Genomic DNA, 21415 nt, shown 5'->3' with positions numbered 1-21415 from the left:
GCAACTTTCAGGCAACTGAAGCCATTGACATGTACGATTAAACACCTCTTCATCACCTGGAGGGACGGTGAGGGTATCCTAGTGGTTAAAGCATCCACTCATCATGCCGAAGACCGGGTTCGATTCCCCACATGGGTACAATGTATGAAGCCCATTTCGGGTGTCCCCCGCCGTGGTATTGCTGGAATATTGCTGAAAGCGGCGTAAAACTAAACTCACTCACTCATCTAGATTGAATGTGCCTCAGAGGGAAGATAGTTAGGTAAAGTAGGAAACTTTTGAGATTTAATTTGTCATGGGATTTTCAAAGACCCCAGACTTTGGTGTTTTCTTTTCGCACCTTTGTAGGTACAATCGATCGTGCTACCACGATTTCATACCACATATGTTATAGTTGAGATTGCACTTTCGCAGACAAGTACAGTTACTGGTACATTTTTGTGAGGTTGAATCCCGTCCGGCGTTCGAACCCACAGTGGGGCATCAAAACGCCATCACCCAAAGTCATCACCCAAAACCCGGGTTCGATTCCCCACATGGGTACAATGTGTGAAGCCCATTTCTGGTGTCCCCCGCCGTGATATTGCTGGAATATTGCTAAAAGCCGCGTAAAGCTATACTCACTCACTCACTCACAGCGTCATACGACTCTTGCTAAAACATAGTTGAGTCATAATACAAGACTCTAGACTGAACTCATTTGTCGCAAGTTCTGCCTCATCCGTAATATGACAAATATGTTAATTGTAGTAAACAACAAACGCGCTTTGATTGATGAATAAAAAAAGGTTTTACTGACAAAGCGCTAACTGTCAAAGACGATGAACAGTGGTATTTGATTGTTTGAAAGTTTATATGTGAAAAGTACTTGTAAATAAATCGCCTTAAATATGGCAATTGAAATAATGCTATTTATTATTTGAAATTTGGTGTGAATATTTTGCATTATTGGAACAATTGTTGCAGTCGTGCTGCATTATTTGAACAATTGGTACAGCCGTGCTGCATTATTGGAACAATTGTTGCAGTCGTGCTGCATTATTGGAAAAATTGGTGCAGTCGTGCTGCATTATTGGAACAATTGGTGCAGTCGTGCTGCATTATTGGAACAATTGGTGCAGTCGTGCTGCATTATTGGAACAATTGGTGCAGTCGTGCTGCATTATTGGAACAATTGGTACAGTCGTGCTGTATTATTTGGACAATTACTGCGGATCAAGATCAAAATGGGGACGTAGACTGAAGTTCCTGACGTAGATGTGAGCAGTTTGGGAACTTTATCCCCCAAACTCCCGTGGTGGATCCTCCCGTGTGGTGATAAGATGGGGATACTGGAGGAATGTCAGCTGAAACATAAATGATACTGGTGAGCAAGAGTGAGTGAGTGAGTGGGGCTTTACGCCGCTTTTAGCAATATTCCAGCAATATCACGGCGGGGGAAATGGGCTTCACGCATTGTACCCATGTGGGGAATCGAACCTGGGTCTTCGGCGTGACGAGCGAACGCTTTAACCACTAGGCTACCCCTCTGCCCCGTGAGCAAGAGTAAGTCGGTGAACAAGCATGTCAGCATTCTGATAGGGCAAGCTCTGGGATTCGAACCGACGAACAGCAGATCACACGTGTCGTGCCACCCAAGTCCCACAACATGAAACAGCTTGGCAAATTACATATTGTTACCCAATTTTCTCTAACGTGTAAAGTAATGTAACGTTTTGAAGTACAGTGATACATATTAACTAAATACAAATAATTATTATAAATTGAGTATTGTTATTTGAATAAAATACTCGGTATATTTTTTGCCTGAGATCATCCATATCAGGTTACAAGTGACATCAGAAAGAATGAAATATAAACATTTGCGGGGTGTTTAAACCGCAAAACCAGTGTTTGCCAGCAGATAAAAGGTTTCAAAATATGAAAAAATATATACATTGGTGCGTGCTTACAATAAAAACGTGAACATACTGAAACAAACCACACTCTTGTCGTAAGAGGCGACTAACGGGATCGGGTGGTCAGGCTCGCTGACTTGGTTGACGCATGTCATCGTATCCCTAGTGCGTAGATTGATGCTCATGCTGTTGATCACTGGATTGTCTTGTCCAGACAAGATTGTTTACAGAGGGGCGCCAATATCGCTGAGTGCGGCCGTACACAACATTGTATTCCAACTGCGTAGATCGATGCTTCTGATGGTGATCACTGGATTATCTGGTCCAGAACTGATTATTTACACACCGCCGCCGATAGCTGGAATATTGCTCAGTGCGGCGTAAAACAACAAAGAAACCAACCAACCAACTGTTTTATATTTCTTGATACAGCGATGTGACAGGCAGATTCGAAAATAACAATAACACTTGACCTATGTAAACAAAATACAACATACTATACAGATATTAGTTGTATTATAAAAATGTGAAACGAAAAAAGCCTGGTACCATACTCCAACACCTTGAAAGGGATAAGAAAACTTACTCCACACTTACCAAGATATATCAATTCTCCTTACGAAGTCTAACTATTTTTATTCCTGGGTTTCGTCTTGGTCTGAATGGAGAAATGGTGTGTTAACATCTTAGTCAGATTCAGTTATGATGAGTGAGTGAGTACGGTTTTAGGCTGCTTTTAGCAATATCCCAACAATACCACGGCGGGGGACACCAGAAGAAGACTTCACACATTGTATCCATGTGGGGAATCGAACCCGGGTCTTCGGCGTGACGAGCGGGCGCCTTAACAATTAGGCTACAGACCTATCTAATATAAAGAAGTCTGTCAAATCGGGGATAATCTACAGTCTTCTATTCTCCCTGGTCTAATATAAGGCAAACCTTCCGAATGAAGGTGTCTTGAAAATGTCTAAGCCTGTCCCTAATTCTAGAGACCGCCTCCGTGGTGTAGTGGTTAGAGCGTCCGCCCGGAGAGCGGAAGGTCGCGGGTTCGATCCCCGACTGCGTCATACCAGGTACTTGTTGGTCCCTGCCTGGCGATCGGCATTAATAAAGGACTGGTCGGCTCGGAGTCAGTATAATGTGTCTGAGTGGGGTATTCATGCTTAACTGCGGCATGGTATCTCAGTGGGCTAGCACTATACAACCAGCTTAAGTCTGGGCTAGTACAAGCAGCCGCACATACACATACACACGCATGCACGTCGTCATATGAGCGAAATATTCTCAAGCACGACGTTAAAACCAATTCCACCACCACCTAATTCTAGACTTACATGAATTTTATAGAAAATCATTTTGGCATCATAAGTGTATGACTGGAATGTGTTGGGCTGCACTTTAAGATGTACTGAATATTGAACTTATTTTAAAAAAGAATTACGAAAACATATTATTAGCAGTTTATATTATATTACCAGCAAAAATCTAATCAAACACTTCAGAATGAGACCCAGTTGCAGTTCTATGGTTTTATTGTTAATTATCCCAATTGTAGTTATGGTCAACATTGAGAATATATCATTCATTATCTGTTTCCAAAAAATATATCCACGGACATAGATTGACAAATCTGTCCACGCCTTGTCTACACTAACACAATGCATTGGAAGCATTAGACTACAACTTCATAAGGACATATTGTGTGTGCGCACGCACGCACGCGCGCGTCCCTATGTCTCACACAACATGTCGTGTGTGTGTGAGAGAGAGAGAAAGAGAGAGTAACATGGCCAAGGACATCAATGTCGAAGGGAAATGACAGGACTGATGGCGACGAATGAATGTGCGCATTATCATTGCGACAGGTATAAGTGTCTCGGAAAGAATGGCGATTTGCGCTGTCAAGTACCATCGATTCAACCTGTTTTGTCGTTTGTGTACACGATGCAATAAATCAGAAATCGTAAAGTTAGCTGTTCAAATTCTGAGCAGAAATTTTGGCTCAGAATTGAAAAACACCCACGATTTTCCGAGCTTCCGAAGATCCTAGCTTCCAAACTACGGCTTCGGTATTTGTGATCTATGTCTTATTTTGTAGGTAAATCTATTGCCTTGATATGAGTGAGCACTGTCAAATTCGTCCTGAAACGAACTTTGTGTGTTGACCTCGATAATATATACCTTGATGCCAGCTTTTGCATTACAAGCCCCTGTGTACGCTGGGCCATTTTTTCACACACTGGAACTGGCGCCGGGGGTAGGCTAGTGGTTAAAGTGTTCGCTCGTCACGCCGAAGACCCGGGTTCGATTCCCAACATAGGTCCAATGTGTAAAGCCCATTTCTGGTGTCCCCCGCCGTGATATTGCCGGAATATTGCTAAAACCGGCCAAAATCTAAAATCACTCACTCACTCATTCGCAGCCTGGAAATATCATTTTAGAAACGAAACGGTCGCGTGGTAAGAGCCTCATGTCAGATAAAATGCGAGAATACGAATATTTACTTACTTCAATAAGTCGCTAATGATAGACATCCACTGCTCATATGTTAGGTTTTCGGGATTCTGGACGTTAAGCAGAACATCGTTGATCATCACCATTGGAGTGGAATGTATGGCGCCTACAAAAAGAATATTTTATTGCAACAATTTAAAAATATGAAGGGTACGAATATCATTATTTATCATCCAAAACTGTGTTCCACAGGAGATATCGCTTGTGTGAGATCAAACGATATCTCCTAGGAGATATCGTTTTGACAGTAGACTTTGTACAATGCCCTGACAATGCTATGACGTCATGTACTTGATGACGTCACAATGCTATGACATCGCTGCACTGCAAGTCTAATGGCAGTACCATGTCCAGAGATGTACATTTTTCATTGAAAATTAATGAAGAGTGATTTTGGATGATAAATAGAATCTCACCCTCGTGTCTTCTGATATCAAATATATCAACACTCGTTGATAAAGTAAAAATATCCTCGGCAAGCCTCGGATATTTGTAACTTTATCAACTCGTGTTGATATAATTGATATCAGAAGACACTTGGGTGAGATTCTCTATATCTCATACATCGGCCAGTCTAAACTAACGTTATTCTCTGAATATATATATAACTTTGATAGAAACAGATAACTTCATTTAAACTGAAATGTGGCCTGGGAAATCTAGTCTGTTGCTTAACGCTGCACTCAGCAATATTCCAGTTATATGGCAGCAGCCTGTACATAATCCAGTCTCGACCAGACAATCCTGTGATCAACAGCATGAGCATCGATCTAGGATACGATGACATGTGTCAACCAGCTCAGCGAGCCTTAACACAAGATGACGTAAGTCTCCCCTTACGACAAGCATGTTTTACTGAACACCAAGTCTAACCGGGATATTCACGGGTTGCTAGAATAATGTGGTTCAGGGACTGTGAGACAGACTACCAATCAGTCGAGTGATTTAGGATACACTACCCAATGGCAAGATCACCATTGAAATTGTTTTTATTTACTGCGAGAGCTAATTTTATCTCAGGTGATGGAAAAAATAGCATACACTCAGACCTTGTAATCCCGATGTAAATACAGTTTCCGGGTTAAAGGTCAGAAATGACAAATTTCTGGATTGATGATTGGCGAAAAAAAGCAACAATTGGTTTTGGTATAAACGTTGCTGACAGAAAGGCCTGGAGAGTGAGGTGAGGATTAACTTGTACAGTTACTTTTACCAAGCATATCAAGGTCGTATAGTGGACAATATGAAGCTCACCATTTTCACGTTTTGGGCTTGGCCGCGTCAATATAATATTGCCATCCTGCTATCGTCCTGTACTTGTAATAATACATGGAACTGACGGACCGCGTCAATATAATATTGTTTCAGCAAATCCGACTAGTATTGCCTATTTTCATCCATTGTTATATGCTGGAAATAAACTGAAACCCACTATAATAACTATGAAATACCACTTTAGATAGTAACAATGGTTTTAAATAATAGGGGATGTCATTGGTTCTGATATTTGACCTCCGGGTGTAATTCATATGAAAAGCTATTTCTTATCACATGACGAAATTACTCATAAATAGCTTTAGACTAGTAATTGGAACAAACATTGATTAATTCAAACAAGTGGTTTTGAGCTATAGGTGTTCAAGTAAAATATCTACAATACAGGCATAATAAAGAAAATAACGTTAAGTTTTAAAAAATCATCCAAAGGCAAACATCATTTGAACATAACATATGTATTTTCCACTGGATAATAATAAATAGAGAATCTCACCCAAGTGTCTTCTGATATCAATTATATCAACACGAGTTGATAAAGTTACAAATATCCGAGGCTTGCCGAGGATATTTTTACTTTATCAACGAGTGTTGATATATTTGATATCAGAAGACACGAGGGTGAGATTCTATTTATCATCCAAAATCACTCTTCATTAATTTTCAATGAAAAATGTACATCTCTGGACATGGTACTGCCATTAGACTTGCAGTGCAGCGATGTCATAGCATTGTGACGTCATCAAGTACATGACGTCATAGCATTGTCAGGGCATTGTACAAAGTCTACTGTCAAAACGATATCTCCTAGGAGATATCGTTTGATCTCACACAAGCGATATCTCCTGTGGAACACAGTTTTGGATGATAAAGAATAGAAAACATGGTGTGTCGATTTCAGTGGGAGGTTTATTACAAATTACACGGAAAATCACAAAACAAAATTTTAAAATGTTCCAATTTTTCTGTTCTCATACCCGTAATATCTGTGGTTTTATCCTGGAGTATTTTTCACCAAAATCATTTTGAAATATTTATCATTCTTAAATTAAATTACACGTGTAAACGATTTCACGACAACAGCGAGCTGACAAGAACTATTAAAGCACACATCGCTGTTGCCACGTTCGTTTCTCGACATAGCTTAAATAAGATTTTCCTTCATTAAAAAGTAATAATGGCCATCATTCCCGTGATCTACACATTGCTACAATTTTGATGAAAATGCTAAGAAAAAAAGCTAAACCACTGTACTTGGATTTTTCTATAGTGAATACATGCACATGTCTGCCATGTTTATTTGGCTTGGCGGAGACCGCCATTGCACAGTCTTTGCCTGGGCCAGTGAAGCGCCAGCGCAGCAAACCCTGGAAACCAGTCCAGAGAACAAACACAACTGAAAGACTTCAGTGTATTGAAATTGTTTTCAACTACAAGTATCAAGGGAATTTCTTTTACTCTAAATTAACGTGGAAAGACAAGGCTAAATACGTGAACAGTGCCAACAAAGGTTACTCGTGTGCTTTACGTCAGTTCAAAGTTTATTCAACTCGCAGGGGCCTTTTCAAAACAATATTTATTCCTAGTATATTGACTTTTAATTTTCTGTGTTGGTACGGCAACCTGTCTGTTCAGGGAAACAATAAACTCAATAAAAACGTAAATACAGCCCGTTCTCTGGTTCTTTATACTTAATAACTCCCTTCGGTTTACAAATTGTTAAAAATGTGAGGAAAATGTCAAAAGACAGTTCACACTTTCTGTTCAGCGAAATTTTTGCTACCTGTGTATCTATAACAAACCAGTACCAGTGTTTTTTGACAATATGTAAATATTCTTTTTGAAAACAGTTCTGTCTCACCCTGTTAATATCTTCTATTTCTGGTCAACAATACCTGTTGAATTTTTAGTTGTATACTTTTCGCTGTATACTTGATTTTATCTTGTATGTTGTAGACAGGGGGGTATAGACGAAAAATGACGTCATCATCGAACACCTGGCTGACCTCATTTCACAGGGGTGTCAATGACCTTGTACCGAGCTGACCTTGGGATAAACCACTTTCACAGGGGTATTTTTAGACTCAAATGGGCAATATAAGGCCCCCGAACAGTCCCCCATGTCATTCAGACTTCAATGCGATGCTCATTGTACAATACTGTGTGTATTTGTGACTATTTGAGAATAAATCAATTTTGGTTGTCATTGGTTGATGTGGTGTATAAAGTCCTAACAAAAGGTAGGTGAAGGGAGAGCAGAGTGGCATGAGTGGAAGCGCACTGGGCTCATAACCCAAAGGACCGTGGATCGAAACCACGCTCTGCTAACAACATGTTTTTAGAATTAGGGCTAGCAGACATCTATATAAAGGACAGAAACAGATTTAGCTTCATTTAGCCGTGGACCCGTGATAGTGACACTTCATCTGAAACCTCTGTGTGAGAGTCAGTATTCATTCTGAACAAGATAATGAACAGACGATACTGGAGACCCTATTTGGACGATCCTAACAAATGGACCAAATATTACTATTTGCAGGCTAAAGGATATCCCAATCCCTTTACTAACGTGGATGATTATGTGATCTATTATGAGAAACAAGGGGTAAAGATAGACCTAACCCCTTCTACAGAAAAGTTTGCTCTCACGTCTCCAACCCAACAAGTCGTTCAACAGGCCAGAGCACGTCTTCAGATGCAGGAGAACGGGGAAACTGAAGCCAAAATAATGACTTCCTCCCAGAGTCGCACAAAGAAACGGAAGACGTGTTTTTAGATAAAAGCAGCTAGTAGACAGGTTCTTTGCCATTTAGACTCGGACCACCATGCAGTCAGCAACGTGTCCCGTGTGCTATCAGACGTTTTCCCACAGGAGGTGGGCCCTGAGACAATCATGGTGAAGGGGTGTATCAGTCTACATTCTTCCAAAGCACCCACATGTGGTTGCACTGGTTGCATCATAGGTGGTGGTGGTGCTCGTGGTGGTGGTGGTGGTGGTGGCGGTTGTGGAGGTGGTGGTGGTGGCTGCATTGCTCGTCTGTGTTGATTCCTGAGATGTCTAAGCATGGCATCCCTTCTGGAAAACGTCTGATAGCACACGGGACACGTTGCTGACTGCATGGTGGTCCGAGTCTAAATGGCAAAGAACCTGTCTACTAGCTGCTTTTATCTAAAAACACGTCTTCCGTTTCTTTGTGCGACTCTGGGAGGAAGTCATTATTTTGGCTTCAGTTTCCCCGTTCTCCTGCATCTGAAGACGTGCTCTGGCCTGTTGAACGACTTGTTGGGTTGGAGACGTGAGAGCAAACTTTTCTGTAGAAGGGGTTAGGTCTATCTTTACCCCTTTGTTTCTCATAATAGATCACATAATCATCCACGTTAGTAAAGGGATTGGGATATCCTTTAGCCTGCAAATAGTAATATTTGGTCCATTTGTTAGGATCGTCCAAATAGGGTCTCCAGTATCGTCTGTTCATTATCTTGTTCAGAATGAATACTGACTCTCACACAGAGGTTTCAGATGAAGTGTCACTATCACGGGTCCACGGCTAAATGAAGCTAAATCACCGTTTCTGTCCTTTATATAGATGTCTGCTAGCCCTAATTCTAAAAAACATGTTGTTAGCAGAGCGTGGTTTCGATCCACGGTCCTCTGGGTTATGAGCCCAGTGCGCTTCCACTGTGCCACTCTGCTCTCCCTTCACCTACCTTTTGTTAGGACTTTTATACACCACATCAACCAATGACAACCAAAATTGATTTATTCTCAAATAGTCACAAATACACACAGTATTGTACAATGAGCATCGCATTGAAGTCTGAATGACATGGGGGACTGTTCGGGGGCCTTATATTGCCCATTTGAGTCTAAAAATACCCCTGGGAAAGTGGTTTATCCCAAGGTCAGCTCGGTACAAGGTCATTGACACCCCTGTGAAATGAGGTCAGCCAGGTGTTCGATGATGACGTCATTTTTCGTCTATACCCCCCTGTCTACAACACTTGTAAAATTAATTTATTTCTAGTTTTTTGAACAGTTGTTTCTTACACTATCACCGTTTTTTATTTATTAGACGATCCCTTCTGAGTTTTTTACAATAAAACTATTTATTACCTACGAGGGCTAAAATATCGGGGTTCACATTTTTCATATGATGCCCTTGGGCAAAATATCACTTTGTCATGGTGAACAATGCTATGACGTCACGTTCATACACTCGTGCCTAAATATCGGTATATCAATATTTAGGCACTCGTGTCGTAAACATAGTATGACATGGGCACTCATATAATATCCTATATTGCTGTTACCTTTTCTCAACAATAATTTCTGTTACATGCTGAGCAAAATATTTACATATTTAGTGTAAGTCGTGTAGTGAATTTCATGTATTGTGTTATACGTTCAATTACGACGAAACCAATATTTCCCACTGGAAAAAGTCTGTATTATCTCATCTTATCTTGCCAACCAATCCTTACTTATCAACTATTGTTAATAAAACATTGGGTGTTCTTTAACTTCTTTTGAGCAGTGTATACACATGAAAAAAATAAACGCTACATCCCATATTCATTGTATCAACATGTTACCTTTAACCATAACAAATGGACTCAAAGCTCAGTTGAACTTATCATCTGGATACGTTGTCCCTCAATATATACTCTCCCAAAAAGGAAACGCATCATGAAAATAGCAATTTCATGTAGCAATGAATTAAAACGTGATTCATTTTACAAAAGGTTTTGCTCTGTTTATGAGTCCTATGGTGTTTATGTTTTGAAACATCACAACAAAACGCACCATCTGTAGAATACCCGTATTTAACAGCATGATTTTCAATTTCGGCGTGTAGTGTCACAGAATACACAATTCACATGCAATGCACGTGAAAGTTGGGGATCAGATAGTCTCAATGATGGGTATAAAAGGTTGATCGCTGTCTGTTGATTATTCACTGTATTTGGAATATTGTTGACGAACGCAAAATGAAACGTCCAAGTGAAGCCAACCGTCATATCGCCATTGGTTTGCTTGAAGCTGGCCAGTCTCAACGTGCAGTTGCCCGACGCATGAATGTTCGCCAAAGCACCATTTCACGGCTCTGGGAGAGATATCGCCGGCAGAATGCGGTAGCAGATGCCCCTCGTAGTGGGCGACCTCGAGCGACCACTGCGGCGCAGGATCGCTACATCCGGGTACATCACCTGCGTCATCGAACAGCTACGGTGACCAGTACCACTCGACAAATACCCGGATTGAGGAGGCTTTCTGCTCAGACCGTCAGGAACAGGTTGAGTGAGGCTGGTTTACGTGCCAGAAGACCTTATTTTGGCCCTGTGTATCGACAACAACATCGTCGACATCGAGTTCAATGGTGCACCAACGTTCAGGCCTGGAACCTACCGAAATGGCGTAGAATCTGGTTCAGTGATGAATCATGATTTCTATTGGAACGACGCGATGTAAGAATGCGGGTGTACAGACGTCGACGTGAACGTTTCGCCGACGCTTGCGTTCCCCAGGTGGACAGATTCGGCCGGGGCGGCGTTATCATGTGGGGAGCGATCACCTGCCGTAGGAGAAGTGATTTGGTGATGATCCAGGGCAACCTGACAGCTCAACGGTACTGTGACGAAATCCTACGCCCACACCTCCTTCCAATCATTGATCGCCAGAGGGAGTTGTTTCAACAGGACAATGTCAGGCCCCACACAGCACGTCACACTAGGGACTTCCTCCAGAACCACAACATCAATGTGCTCCCCTGGCCCTCAAGATCACTGGACTTAAACCCGATCGAACATCTGTGGGATGCCCTGGACAGACGGGTTCGACGCCGTAACCCTCAGCCCCAGACACTTCAGCAACTCGCACAGGCACTACAGGCAGAGTGGGCTGCGATTGGGCAACACGTGATTCTGAGACTTATTCGTTCGATGCCGAGACGATGCCGTGCAGTTCTGGATGCCCACGGTGGTCACACGAGGTATTGACTTCAGCGCCACCACACGTCTCCATGTGACACTCAAACTGACTTTCTTCGAGTTGGTGCCAAAGACGGATAAGTCTGCATTCCCAGTGTGCAATTTCGCTATATTTCATTGACTCATAAAGCCTACAAGATGTTTCAAAATAAACATGAAAATACATACAAATTCCTATATGCGTTTCTTTTTTGGGAGAGTATATAATTGAATAGCAAATCTAAACGTAAAGAACGAAAGGGAAGCATACATGGCGAAACATTGACTCATTTTGTAGTACTGATAACTATGGTCATATGACGTTAACAAGTGCAGTTATTTTTCAGATTCCGGCATACAATCATCAGGAAATGACATCAATGTCAGTTTCTGGTGTAACAACGCCCCCCGACCCTCCTCCTCTCTGACTGTATCACATGTTACATTTGACGTTGTGGTATTATTGATGGAGGGCTTGTTCCAGTACATCAAGATTTTGTACTGGTGGATCCCTCTGGTGTATTCTGCTCTATTGGATAAATATCTGGACACCTGTCGGTCCAAGGTCACGCTATGACCTAACATTGTCGTCTATGAAGACTGGGCCTTTGTTTAGAGGATGGTCATCGAAATGTGGTACAACAACCCTATCTCATCCTCGATAATCTCCAGGGTATACGTTACGATCACTCTTCACTATACCCTGGATGCATCCACGGCTTGGCCCGATGATTTTATTACCTCCCTTTGCTGGTTTTTTATCCAATCAGGTGTCTACGCTGGGAAGTTGAGCGAACCAATCACAACTCACTTTTGCTTCTTAAATTATCTAACCGTCTAAACTTGGCAACACAATTGATGCAGAGGTACTCTGAAAGAGGTAGAAGGAGTTCTTTCATACATTCTTTTAAAGTTTCAGATCTGTCAATTTGTCTGTATTATTTCCCAAAAAATCTGAGCGGCACTTACAACAAACCTTCGCGACTGCAACCGCTATTTTGTTGACACTGGCAAACTCGGATGTAACGGCGGCTTAGCTGATTGGCTACTGTGAGAATGCGGAGCCAGTAAAGGGAGGTAATATAATGAACGGGCCAAGCCGTGGATGCATCCAGGGTATAGTGGAAAGTGATCGTAACGTATACACTGGAGATTATCGACGATGCCCTATCGAGGATGTCGGTGATATTCCGTTGTCATTTCACATTGTGTCTGATCGTCACAATGTGACGTTAACAGTTATGTGAGAGTGACTTTTAAACCATCAGTGAACCCCCGCAACACATTACTTGCTCCAAGTTATTCCGTTGTGCATATGCAGTGTTTCTCCAGCGCCAAACACCAGCTTGGCCATCCGTCATAAACAAACGTTGGACCTGTGGACCCTTTCCCCATGACCTAAATGTCCGGTGACGTCGAGTTTTACACCAAGCTATGCGTTGTACCTCTATGGTCTGGGGATAACAACAGACGTCAGATATGCCGTCTGACTCTATACCCAGCCGATTTTATGCGATTTCGGATCGTTCTTTCAGACGAACGACGATTATGAGTGAGTTTGGTTTTACGCCGCACTCAACAATATTCCAGTCATATGGTGGCAGTCTGTAAGTAATCGAGTCTGGACCAAACAATCCAGTGATCAACAGCATAACATCGATCTGCACAACTGGGAACCGACAACATGTGTCCACCAAGTCAGCGAGCCCGAACCCGATCCCGTTAGTCGCCTCTTACTTTCAAGCATCTGGTCCAGACTCGATTATTTACAGACCGCCGCCATATAGCTGGAATATTGCTGAGTGCGGCGTAAAACTAAACTCACTCACATAGTTAAAGGCGTATTAGGACTAAGATCATTTTGTGCACACGGATCACTGTCGTATTATTACCATGCATACCCAGCGTCTATAGCGATATACCTGTGAAGTCATACTTACGTGAGCAGCCATATTTCCAGGCTAAACGGGCATCAAGCTCCAAGTCTTCATTCGTAGTCATGAGATTCTCGAAGTCATTTGTCTGGACTCCGAGCGCATGCGCCAAAGTGCTCAGGTCACTGCAAGAAAATGTCATTTTCTCAATGCAGTTTCACGCTACATCATTATCAAATTTAGATTTGTTTGTTGTTTAACGCAAAGCCATTGCATATTTAGATTCCTTTGTTGCTAAACGCAAAGTCAGTGTACGATCAGATTTGTTTGTTGCTTATATAATTAACACAAAGCCATTGGCATTGCATTTTTAGCTATGCATAATACCTAACGTCACGCCATTTTCAGAAATAGATTTTCATCAACAACATTCCAGTTATATCACTATGGCTTGTAAACGTTCGAGTCTGGACCAGAGAAACCATTCAGTAAAAGCATGAGCAACGAACAACGGCGTCGAGGCGCGATGACACACAAAATGTCAAGTCACTGAGACTGACAATTGGATCCTCGTAGTACGTTACCATGGCGACCATTTGATACTGGAGGTCCATTCTTCAAAGGAAGATTATCATGATGTATGCAGTATTTGCAACATTCGAGTCACGTACGCCTGAAAGAACATTGCACACTGTATCCATGTTAGCCTGTCTCACAGTCCTTGAACCATATTATTTGCCCTACAGCCTAGCCCTCCCTACAATGCTGAAGCTCCAAATGAAGCAAGTCTAGATTTCCTCAGGTTCGGGACGTTCTGATGTGATCTCACTGGGGCTCCTTTTCAATTTAAATGGGTTTATTTGTTACTATCAAAATGATATATATTCAGAGACTAAGAGTTAGTCTATATCCAAGTGGGAAATCGAACCCTTATTTCTGGTTTGAACTAATTATTTGACCAATCAACTTGTGAAGATCCGAGTTAGAACTGGTCTTCAGCAACCTATACTTGTCGCACAAGGCGACTGACGGGATTGGGTGGTCACATCATCGTATCCCAATTGCGTAGAACGATGCTCATACTGTTGATCACTGGATTATCTGGTCCAGACTCGATTATTTACAGGTATTTTCATATAGCTTTGACAATTATTGAATTGGGCGTTAAACAACAAAACAAACACACAATGTTATACGCTGACACTTTGTTTTAACTTATTTTGCAGACTGAGAGGGGCGGTGGGGTAGCCTAGTGGTTAAAGCGTTCGCTCGTCACGCCGAAGACCTGGGTTCGATTCCCCACATGGGTACAATGTGTGAAGCCCATTTCTGGTGTCCCCCGCCGTGATATTGCCGGAATATTGCTAAAAGGCGGCGTAAAACCATACTCACTCACTCGCAGACTGAGTATACTCCGTCTGGTATGCAGTGAGTGTACTGAATATTAACAAAGGTTTCTGTTTGGCGTTTTTCTTTGAAAAAACATATTTGCGCGAGTTCGTAAAAGGGTATTACACTCCTACAATATAAATAAGAAATGGCTGAACACAGAACAACCGTGTCATAAGCATGTGTTTATGAATCACAACCAAAACGAATTGACACCTGATGTTCGTGGTGGACTCATCTGTAAGGAATTGTGGGCGGTGGGGTAGCCTTATGGTTAAAGCGTTGGCTCGTTACGCCGAAGACCCGGGTTCGATTCCCCACATGGGCACAATGTGTGAAGTCCATATCTGGTGTCCCCCGCCGTGATGTTGCTGGAATATTGCTAAAGGCGGCGTAAAACTAAACTCAGTCAGTCAGTCAGTGTAAGGAATTGTACAAAAAACAACTTATTCAATGAAATTATACAAATTAAATATATCCTTATGTTATCAATTTGCAACAAGCTCGTTATGTAACCACTTATCAAAAACTACTTTACGTTTTCAAACACCTTATGCAAATTATTACAGTGTGCATCATGATAATTCATGTGCGCAATATAAAGTGTGACGTCATCCACGCTGATACAGTTTAGCCTAAATACAGGATGACATATGGGAACCTTTTACTATGAATGTCTACATGCTCACTCTGTGTGAAGCCAGTTTCTAGTGTTTCACGTGATATTGTTTAAAGCGATATAAACCACACCCTCTCACTAATATGAATTTAACAGAGCCCTAGAATATATGGAAGTTATCAATCGTGTTTACACGAAAGAGAAACTTGCATGTTTTGACTTATACTGACGAACATAAGAAAGTACACACCTGGTGTTTTGGGACTATTCCCCCCAAAAAACATAAATATTTTGCTAGCAATGTTGTAATTGTGTACAATATCTGTGGTGTTTTGGAAACACTTGCACAATGTTTGTGACAAGGCAGAATCAAAACACTGTTTAAATATTAATTCTGTTTTTAAGAAAATATTTTACCAAAGAATCAAGTGTGTACTTTCTTTTGAACGTCAGTTTATTTACAATATACAGGTAATGCCAACTGTTCTTAAAAAAGCTAATTTTAAAAGTTTTCATGGGGCAATTTTCGACTTTTTGAAATTTTTCAGAAGTAAAAAAATATCACGCCATGTATTATGCCATGTGTCATGCCATGTTCCCAAATAGACATACTGGTTATTATTTGGTTAACAATTTCTCTGAAATAATAAATCGGAATTTTATGGCATACAATACACAAAAGTAAACCGTGCATGTGACATATATTGAGTCAACACGTCGATGGGTAAATGAGACGAACATGACGCAACAGCTGGGCTTGTACTATATGCCATGTCTAATCGATTATCGCGTACTTTCGAGGTCACATATGCTGAAATGATATTCAGATTCAGGCTCAGAAACTCTGAAAACGTGAGACTATTCCGTTATTAATTTTGTCATAAAGAACGCTGACAGTAAATCAGTCCACCAGGTCTGGGAGACATAAGAGGGTCGTAATAAACATCGACTTTGTGTCTTTCAAGGTGTCATCCGTTGACTTTTTGTTTGTTGTTTAACGCCGCACTCAGCAATATTCCAGCTATATTGCAAATAATCGAGTCCAGACAATCCAGTGATCAACAACATGAGCATCGATCTACACAATTGTCTATAAACAGTGATTGATGGCCACATTATCGAGCATTCCACTAGCGCAAGCAAGACACATGTACATCAGTACATTGCTGCATCAAACCAGACACATCATGCATGTGTCTTTCAAGGTGTCATCTGTTGAAATGTTTGTTGTTTTGTTGGGTTGATTTTTAACGCCACACTCAGCAATTTATTCCAACTATATGGCCATTTCGATCTATGTAGTTGAGATACGATGGCATGTGTCAGCTAAGTCAGCGAGCCTGACCATACGATCAGCTTACGACAAGGATGGGTTTCTGAAGACCAATTCTAACCTGGATCTTCACTGGTCTTACCGTGTTTTTTGACGGTGTCATCTGTTAAATTTGGATCAAAGACATTCTTTACAAATTCCCCAAATAGGTGACTCTAGAGTTATTTGCATATACTACCAAAAATAATTAAAAGTGTTAAAATATCTTAAAACAAAAAAAGCTTTTGCCCCATATGATAATCCCAGCTATGAAAGTAATTAGATCAACAAACATGTTTTGAAGACACGCAGATGCCATATATGAGTCTTACCTCGAGACATAATCAAAATGTCTTACCTATATACATAATAAAAACGTGCGAAACTACACAACCTGTTCCTCTTTTCGGATATCCGTCAGTCGTCTGGGGATTCGCTGTGAAGAGTCGCGTCCCTTTGCACGTAAGATACCTATGATAGGTTTGAATCCCGGCTCGCCTTGATAATGTTTTTTTGGGTGTGTCAGCGTAGCACCGCCCTCGTGGGTTTCACCAAAGGGGTGATCGTCTACAACACGCGTCACTTCGAGCTCTCCTCCTCCCACTTTTAGCAATATTCCGGCAGGGGACACCAGAAATGGGCCTGACACATTGAACCTGTGTTGGGAATCGAACCCGGTTCTTCGGCGTGACGAGCGAACGCTCTAACCACTAGGCTACCCCACCGCCCTCAAAGCACAGTAATAACTGATGATTTAACACACCTGAGCACCCTTGCACCTGTCTCCCCGTGGGTGAAGCCGTTGGAGAACATACTCATCTGGTCAAAGACGTCGTGGATCCAGTCGAATGTCCGGCTCCCCCCCCTGTCAATTTGTCCACGGCGAACGCTCCCTGAAATGTATGTTCAAATAAGCGTTATTATAATTTCGAACCTTTCTTTACATTGTAACATTGTATTTTCAAGTAACATGGAAACTTCCGGGCTTTCTGATGAGAGAACAGTGTCAGTGAGTGAGTTTAGATTTACGCCGCACTCAGCAATATTCCAGCTATATGGCGGCGGTCTGTAAATAATCGATTCTGGACCAGATAATCCAGTGATCAACATCATGAGTATCGATCTGCGCAATTGGGAACTTATGACATGTGTCAACCAAGTCAGCGAGCCTGACCACCCGATCCCGTTAGTCGCCTCTTACGACAAGCATGGGTAACAGAAGGCTCATTCTAACCTGGACCTTCACGGGTGATGAGCGAACAGAAAAGGTGATTTTGTTAACCTGTTGTAACACTTGTCCTCGCGTTCATGTCTGTGGATTGTTTCGTAAATACACGTGTTATTATGTATACAGGTCTCTCAAAACCATGGTAAAATCAGTGATTTTTTGTAGCTCCGTCCTAATACTTGTCCTCGCGTTCATGTCTGTGGATTGTTTCGTAAATACACGTGTTATTTTGTATACAGGTCTCTCAAAACCATGGTAAAATCAGTGATTCTTTTAGCTCCGTCCTCGAACTCCCCTGTTCTTCCACATACACGCAGTCAACACTACTTCTGTGTTGTAAGTTGTATTCACCTTTTGGGGTTTATTTGTTGTTGAACGACGCACTCAACAATATTCCAGCTGTATGGCGGCGGTCTGTAAATAATGGAGTCTGGACCAGACAATCCTGTGACTGATATCATGAGCATCGATCTACACAATTGCCTTCAAACAGTGTTTGATGGAACATCACTGAACATTCCACCATGCGAATGCAAGCGTGTGCGCGTGTGTGTGCGTGGCCTTTCATCCAGAAGCTGTCCACACCTGTGAAACGTTGTGGCCGCCCTATACCCCGTCTATATCTAATCACCACTGTCTGATTACTGTGCCTCGGGTGGTTAGTTGGCCTAGTGGTTTAAGCGTTTGCCCGTCACTCCGAAGACCTGGGTTCGGTTTTCCTCACAGGAAAGCCCATCTCTGATGCCCCTAGACGTTATATTGCCGGAAAATATTATTGATAAAACCAAACGCACTCGCTGTTTACTGGACAAAGCTACTCAAAAGAACTTCCAATCTTGCAATGCCCAGCCCTCGAGTTGCCCCAAGTTCAAAACAACCATTCCAATTACCACTTTTGTTTGTCAGCTTTACAAGTTTATATAATTGTGTGCTATCGTTTAGTGCACACGACGCAAAAACGCTTGTGGAAACAAGCTGTTGAGAAATCTAACAAACAAGATCAACATGTTTTGATTTTCTTGACTAAATAACATCGACCGGGTTTCCCTGGCTGCACGGGAATAGTTTGCTGACGTGCTAAACACAACGGTCAAACACGACAACGTTAACTGACAGACGAGTTTTACCTGTGACCATGTTACGCTAAACATAGACTAACGTTTAGTCTATGAATATATATATTTTGATAGTAACAAACACACCCATTCATACTGAAAATGAACCCCAGGGAGACCAGAGTTTCAGAACCTGAGGAAATCTAGACTTACTTCATGCATTTAGGGCTTTAGAATTGCAGAGAGGGCTAGCTATAGGCAGTAGGAAAAAAAATATGGTTCAGGGATTGTGAGACTACGTTAAACACATTGCATGTCGAGACTCTGGTAGCTGGTAGCAAGCAGGCAATAGAGTAGTGAGTGAGTGTGGTTTTACGCCGTTTTTAGTATATTCCAGTAATATCACGGAAGGGGGCACCAGAAATGGGCTTCACTGATTGTACCCATGTAGAGAATCAAACCTTGGTCCTCCTCGTGCCAGGCAAACGCTTTATCCACTAGCCTACCTCACCACCTCAGACAATAGAGTAAACGTGGGTATATATCATGTGGGGTTGTGAAATGGATTATAGTTTGTGTTCTAATGTTCATTTCATTGACGACCCCATGAAGATCCGGGTTAGAATTGATCTTCAGTAACCAATGCTAGTCTCCCGTAAAGAACCCCGTTAAACTTGATCTTCAGCAACCTATGCTTGTCTCCCCCGTAAAGAATCCATGAGTATATTAAGTATCACGCATTTACTGCAGTTATCAAGTTCTTTCGTAGTCAACTTTAAGTAAAACATGTCCCTGAATTAAACATATGTGATTGCCATTTTCACTGAAAGGTTACAATTACTTCCCGTAATATTGTTCTCCTCTGTAACCGAGATTTCTCTATATCGTCTCTCGTTAAATTGAAATATGTGTATATCGCTTACCTTTCCAGCCATAAACGCGTTTCTGTGATACGGCAAAGGGAAGATGTGAACTCGCAGTTGGATCACTTTTGGTCCATAGTGATCAACCACTTGTCTGATGATTCCATAGGCCCGTTTACTGTCGGGGCAAAGAAGATCCAGAAAGGCGTCGACCTTCACAGGGGCATTTGCGTTTCCTCCGTTGTATACAAACCCTAACTCACGCTTTGGGATTCTGAGTTGACAAGATGATATTCCAAATAATAGAAGCCCTACGAACTGGCCGATCGGCTTCATAGCGACACGACGCACGGCTGCGACCAGGTGTTGTGGCGATATTGACAGGTAATGCTGGTGTAGTTGTGTCGGCGCTGGGGGTCTGGCGTCACGTGGCGGGAAAACATTGATCTGGGTAGAGATGTAGATAGTGTGTGAACACAGCAGCGTGTTTGGGGGTGTGGTGTGTCGTTTGCTGTAGGATGCCGTCTTTTTAGGTGTCTATTTTCGTGAACGCTTCTTGATAACGGTGTTAGCGGCTACACCGAAACGTCGCTCACATTGATAAAAATAGGGGGCGGTGGGGTAGCCTAGTGGTTAAAGCGTTCGCTCGTCATGCCGAAGGCCCGGGTTTGATCCCCACATGGGTACAATGTCAATCAATCTTTATTCCGGTACTGAAAAGGCTCCAGACCTATACTACACTATATACATTGCTTTATACACTTTCAAGGAACAATATGTTTTCTATGTACAAATGAGTAGAACATATACATGGACAGGTTTTCAATTTCTTTAGGATTTGAACTGTTTAGCAGTAGTGAAAACTTAAGCCTGTTTGGATGGACATAATATTTTTCTCTTATATATTTGCTTCGAAGATTACTGTAGTTAGGGCACACAAGAAGAAAATGATACTCATCTTCAGTTGCATTTGTATTACATAATTTACAAGTTCTATGTTCTCTATCCATATTTACATATCTACCTTTCTTGATAAGAAGTTCATGAGATGAGCATCGGAATCGTGTTAAACTTACTCGATACCTTTTTCATTTAAACATGATAGATAGAATTCGGTATGGATATTGTTTTTAAACATTAGGTAAGTGTCACATTTGCTTGAAATAGATAATTTTTCTTGCCAGTTTTGAAAATACATATCTTTTAGTCTTTGAGTAAATGATTTGATGAATTCCGGATATATTCCATTCTATTGGTTATGCCAAATATCTCCAAATCCAGTAGAAAATAATACTTGTTTTATCTCAGTCACCCAGTTTTTGTGTCCATTTCTATCATATAAAAGCATCATATTATAACATTTCTTTGGTGAGCGATAGGTTGGCATGTGTATTAACTTTATTCAATACCGAATTACC

General features: G+C 41.6%; 1 protein-coding gene and 1 long non-coding RNA gene across 3 annotated transcripts; both read right to left on the bottom strand.

Moving 5' to 3' along the window:
* Window positions 1–774: 774 nt before the first annotated feature.
* On the bottom strand, window positions 775–20388 carry LOC124287005. Of its 2 annotated transcripts, XM_046723466.1 has the most exons (6): window positions 20058–20388; window positions 17615–17744; window positions 13598–13716; window positions 4410–4521; window positions 2496–2556; window positions 775–1346 (listed from the first exon to the last, which is right to left on the bottom strand). In XM_046723466.1, the coding sequence occupies exons 2-5, from the start codon at window positions 17668–17670 to the stop codon at window positions 2505–2507; spliced, it is 339 nt and encodes a 112-aa protein (XP_046579422.1). In that variant the 5' UTR covers window positions 17671–17744; window positions 20058–20388; the 3' UTR covers window positions 775–1346; window positions 2496–2504. The 2 variants fall into 2 exon arrangements, with proteins under 2 accessions (XP_046579422.1, XP_046579423.1); XM_046723467.1 differs by lacking the exon at window positions 2496–2556.
* On the bottom strand, window positions 9563–12633 carry LOC124287006. The gene is made up of 3 exons (XR_006901174.1): window positions 12623–12633; window positions 12375–12376; window positions 9563–9691 (listed from the first exon to the last, which is right to left on the bottom strand). It is a non-coding gene; the product is annotated as an uncharacterized LOC124287006 (long non-coding RNA).
* Window positions 20389–21415: the final 1027 nt, after the last annotated feature.

Source organism: Haliotis rubra, unplaced genomic scaffold (assembly GCF_003918875.1).
Source record: "Haliotis rubra isolate DU_JTF1 unplaced genomic scaffold, ASM391887v1 Scf398, whole genome shotgun sequence".
Classification (NCBI taxonomy): domain Eukaryota; kingdom Metazoa; phylum Mollusca; class Gastropoda; order Lepetellida; family Haliotidae; genus Haliotis; species Haliotis rubra.
This window is presented reverse-complemented; position numbering and strand designations above follow the sequence as displayed.

Coding starts and splice junctions, on each gene's coding strand:
- LOC124287005 (XM_046723466.1), bottom strand. CDS start 17,670: ATGAGTATGTTCTCCAACGGCTTCACCCACGGGGAGACAGGTGCAAGG. Junction 4,522..13,597: donor CTGGAAATATGGCTGCTCAC/GTAAGTATGACT, acceptor TTCTTTTTGTAG/GCGCCATACATTCCACTCCA. Junction 2,557..4,409: donor ATCATTAGCGACTTATTGAA/GTAAGTAAATAT, acceptor TTCTCCATTCAG/ACCAAGACGAAACCCAGGAA.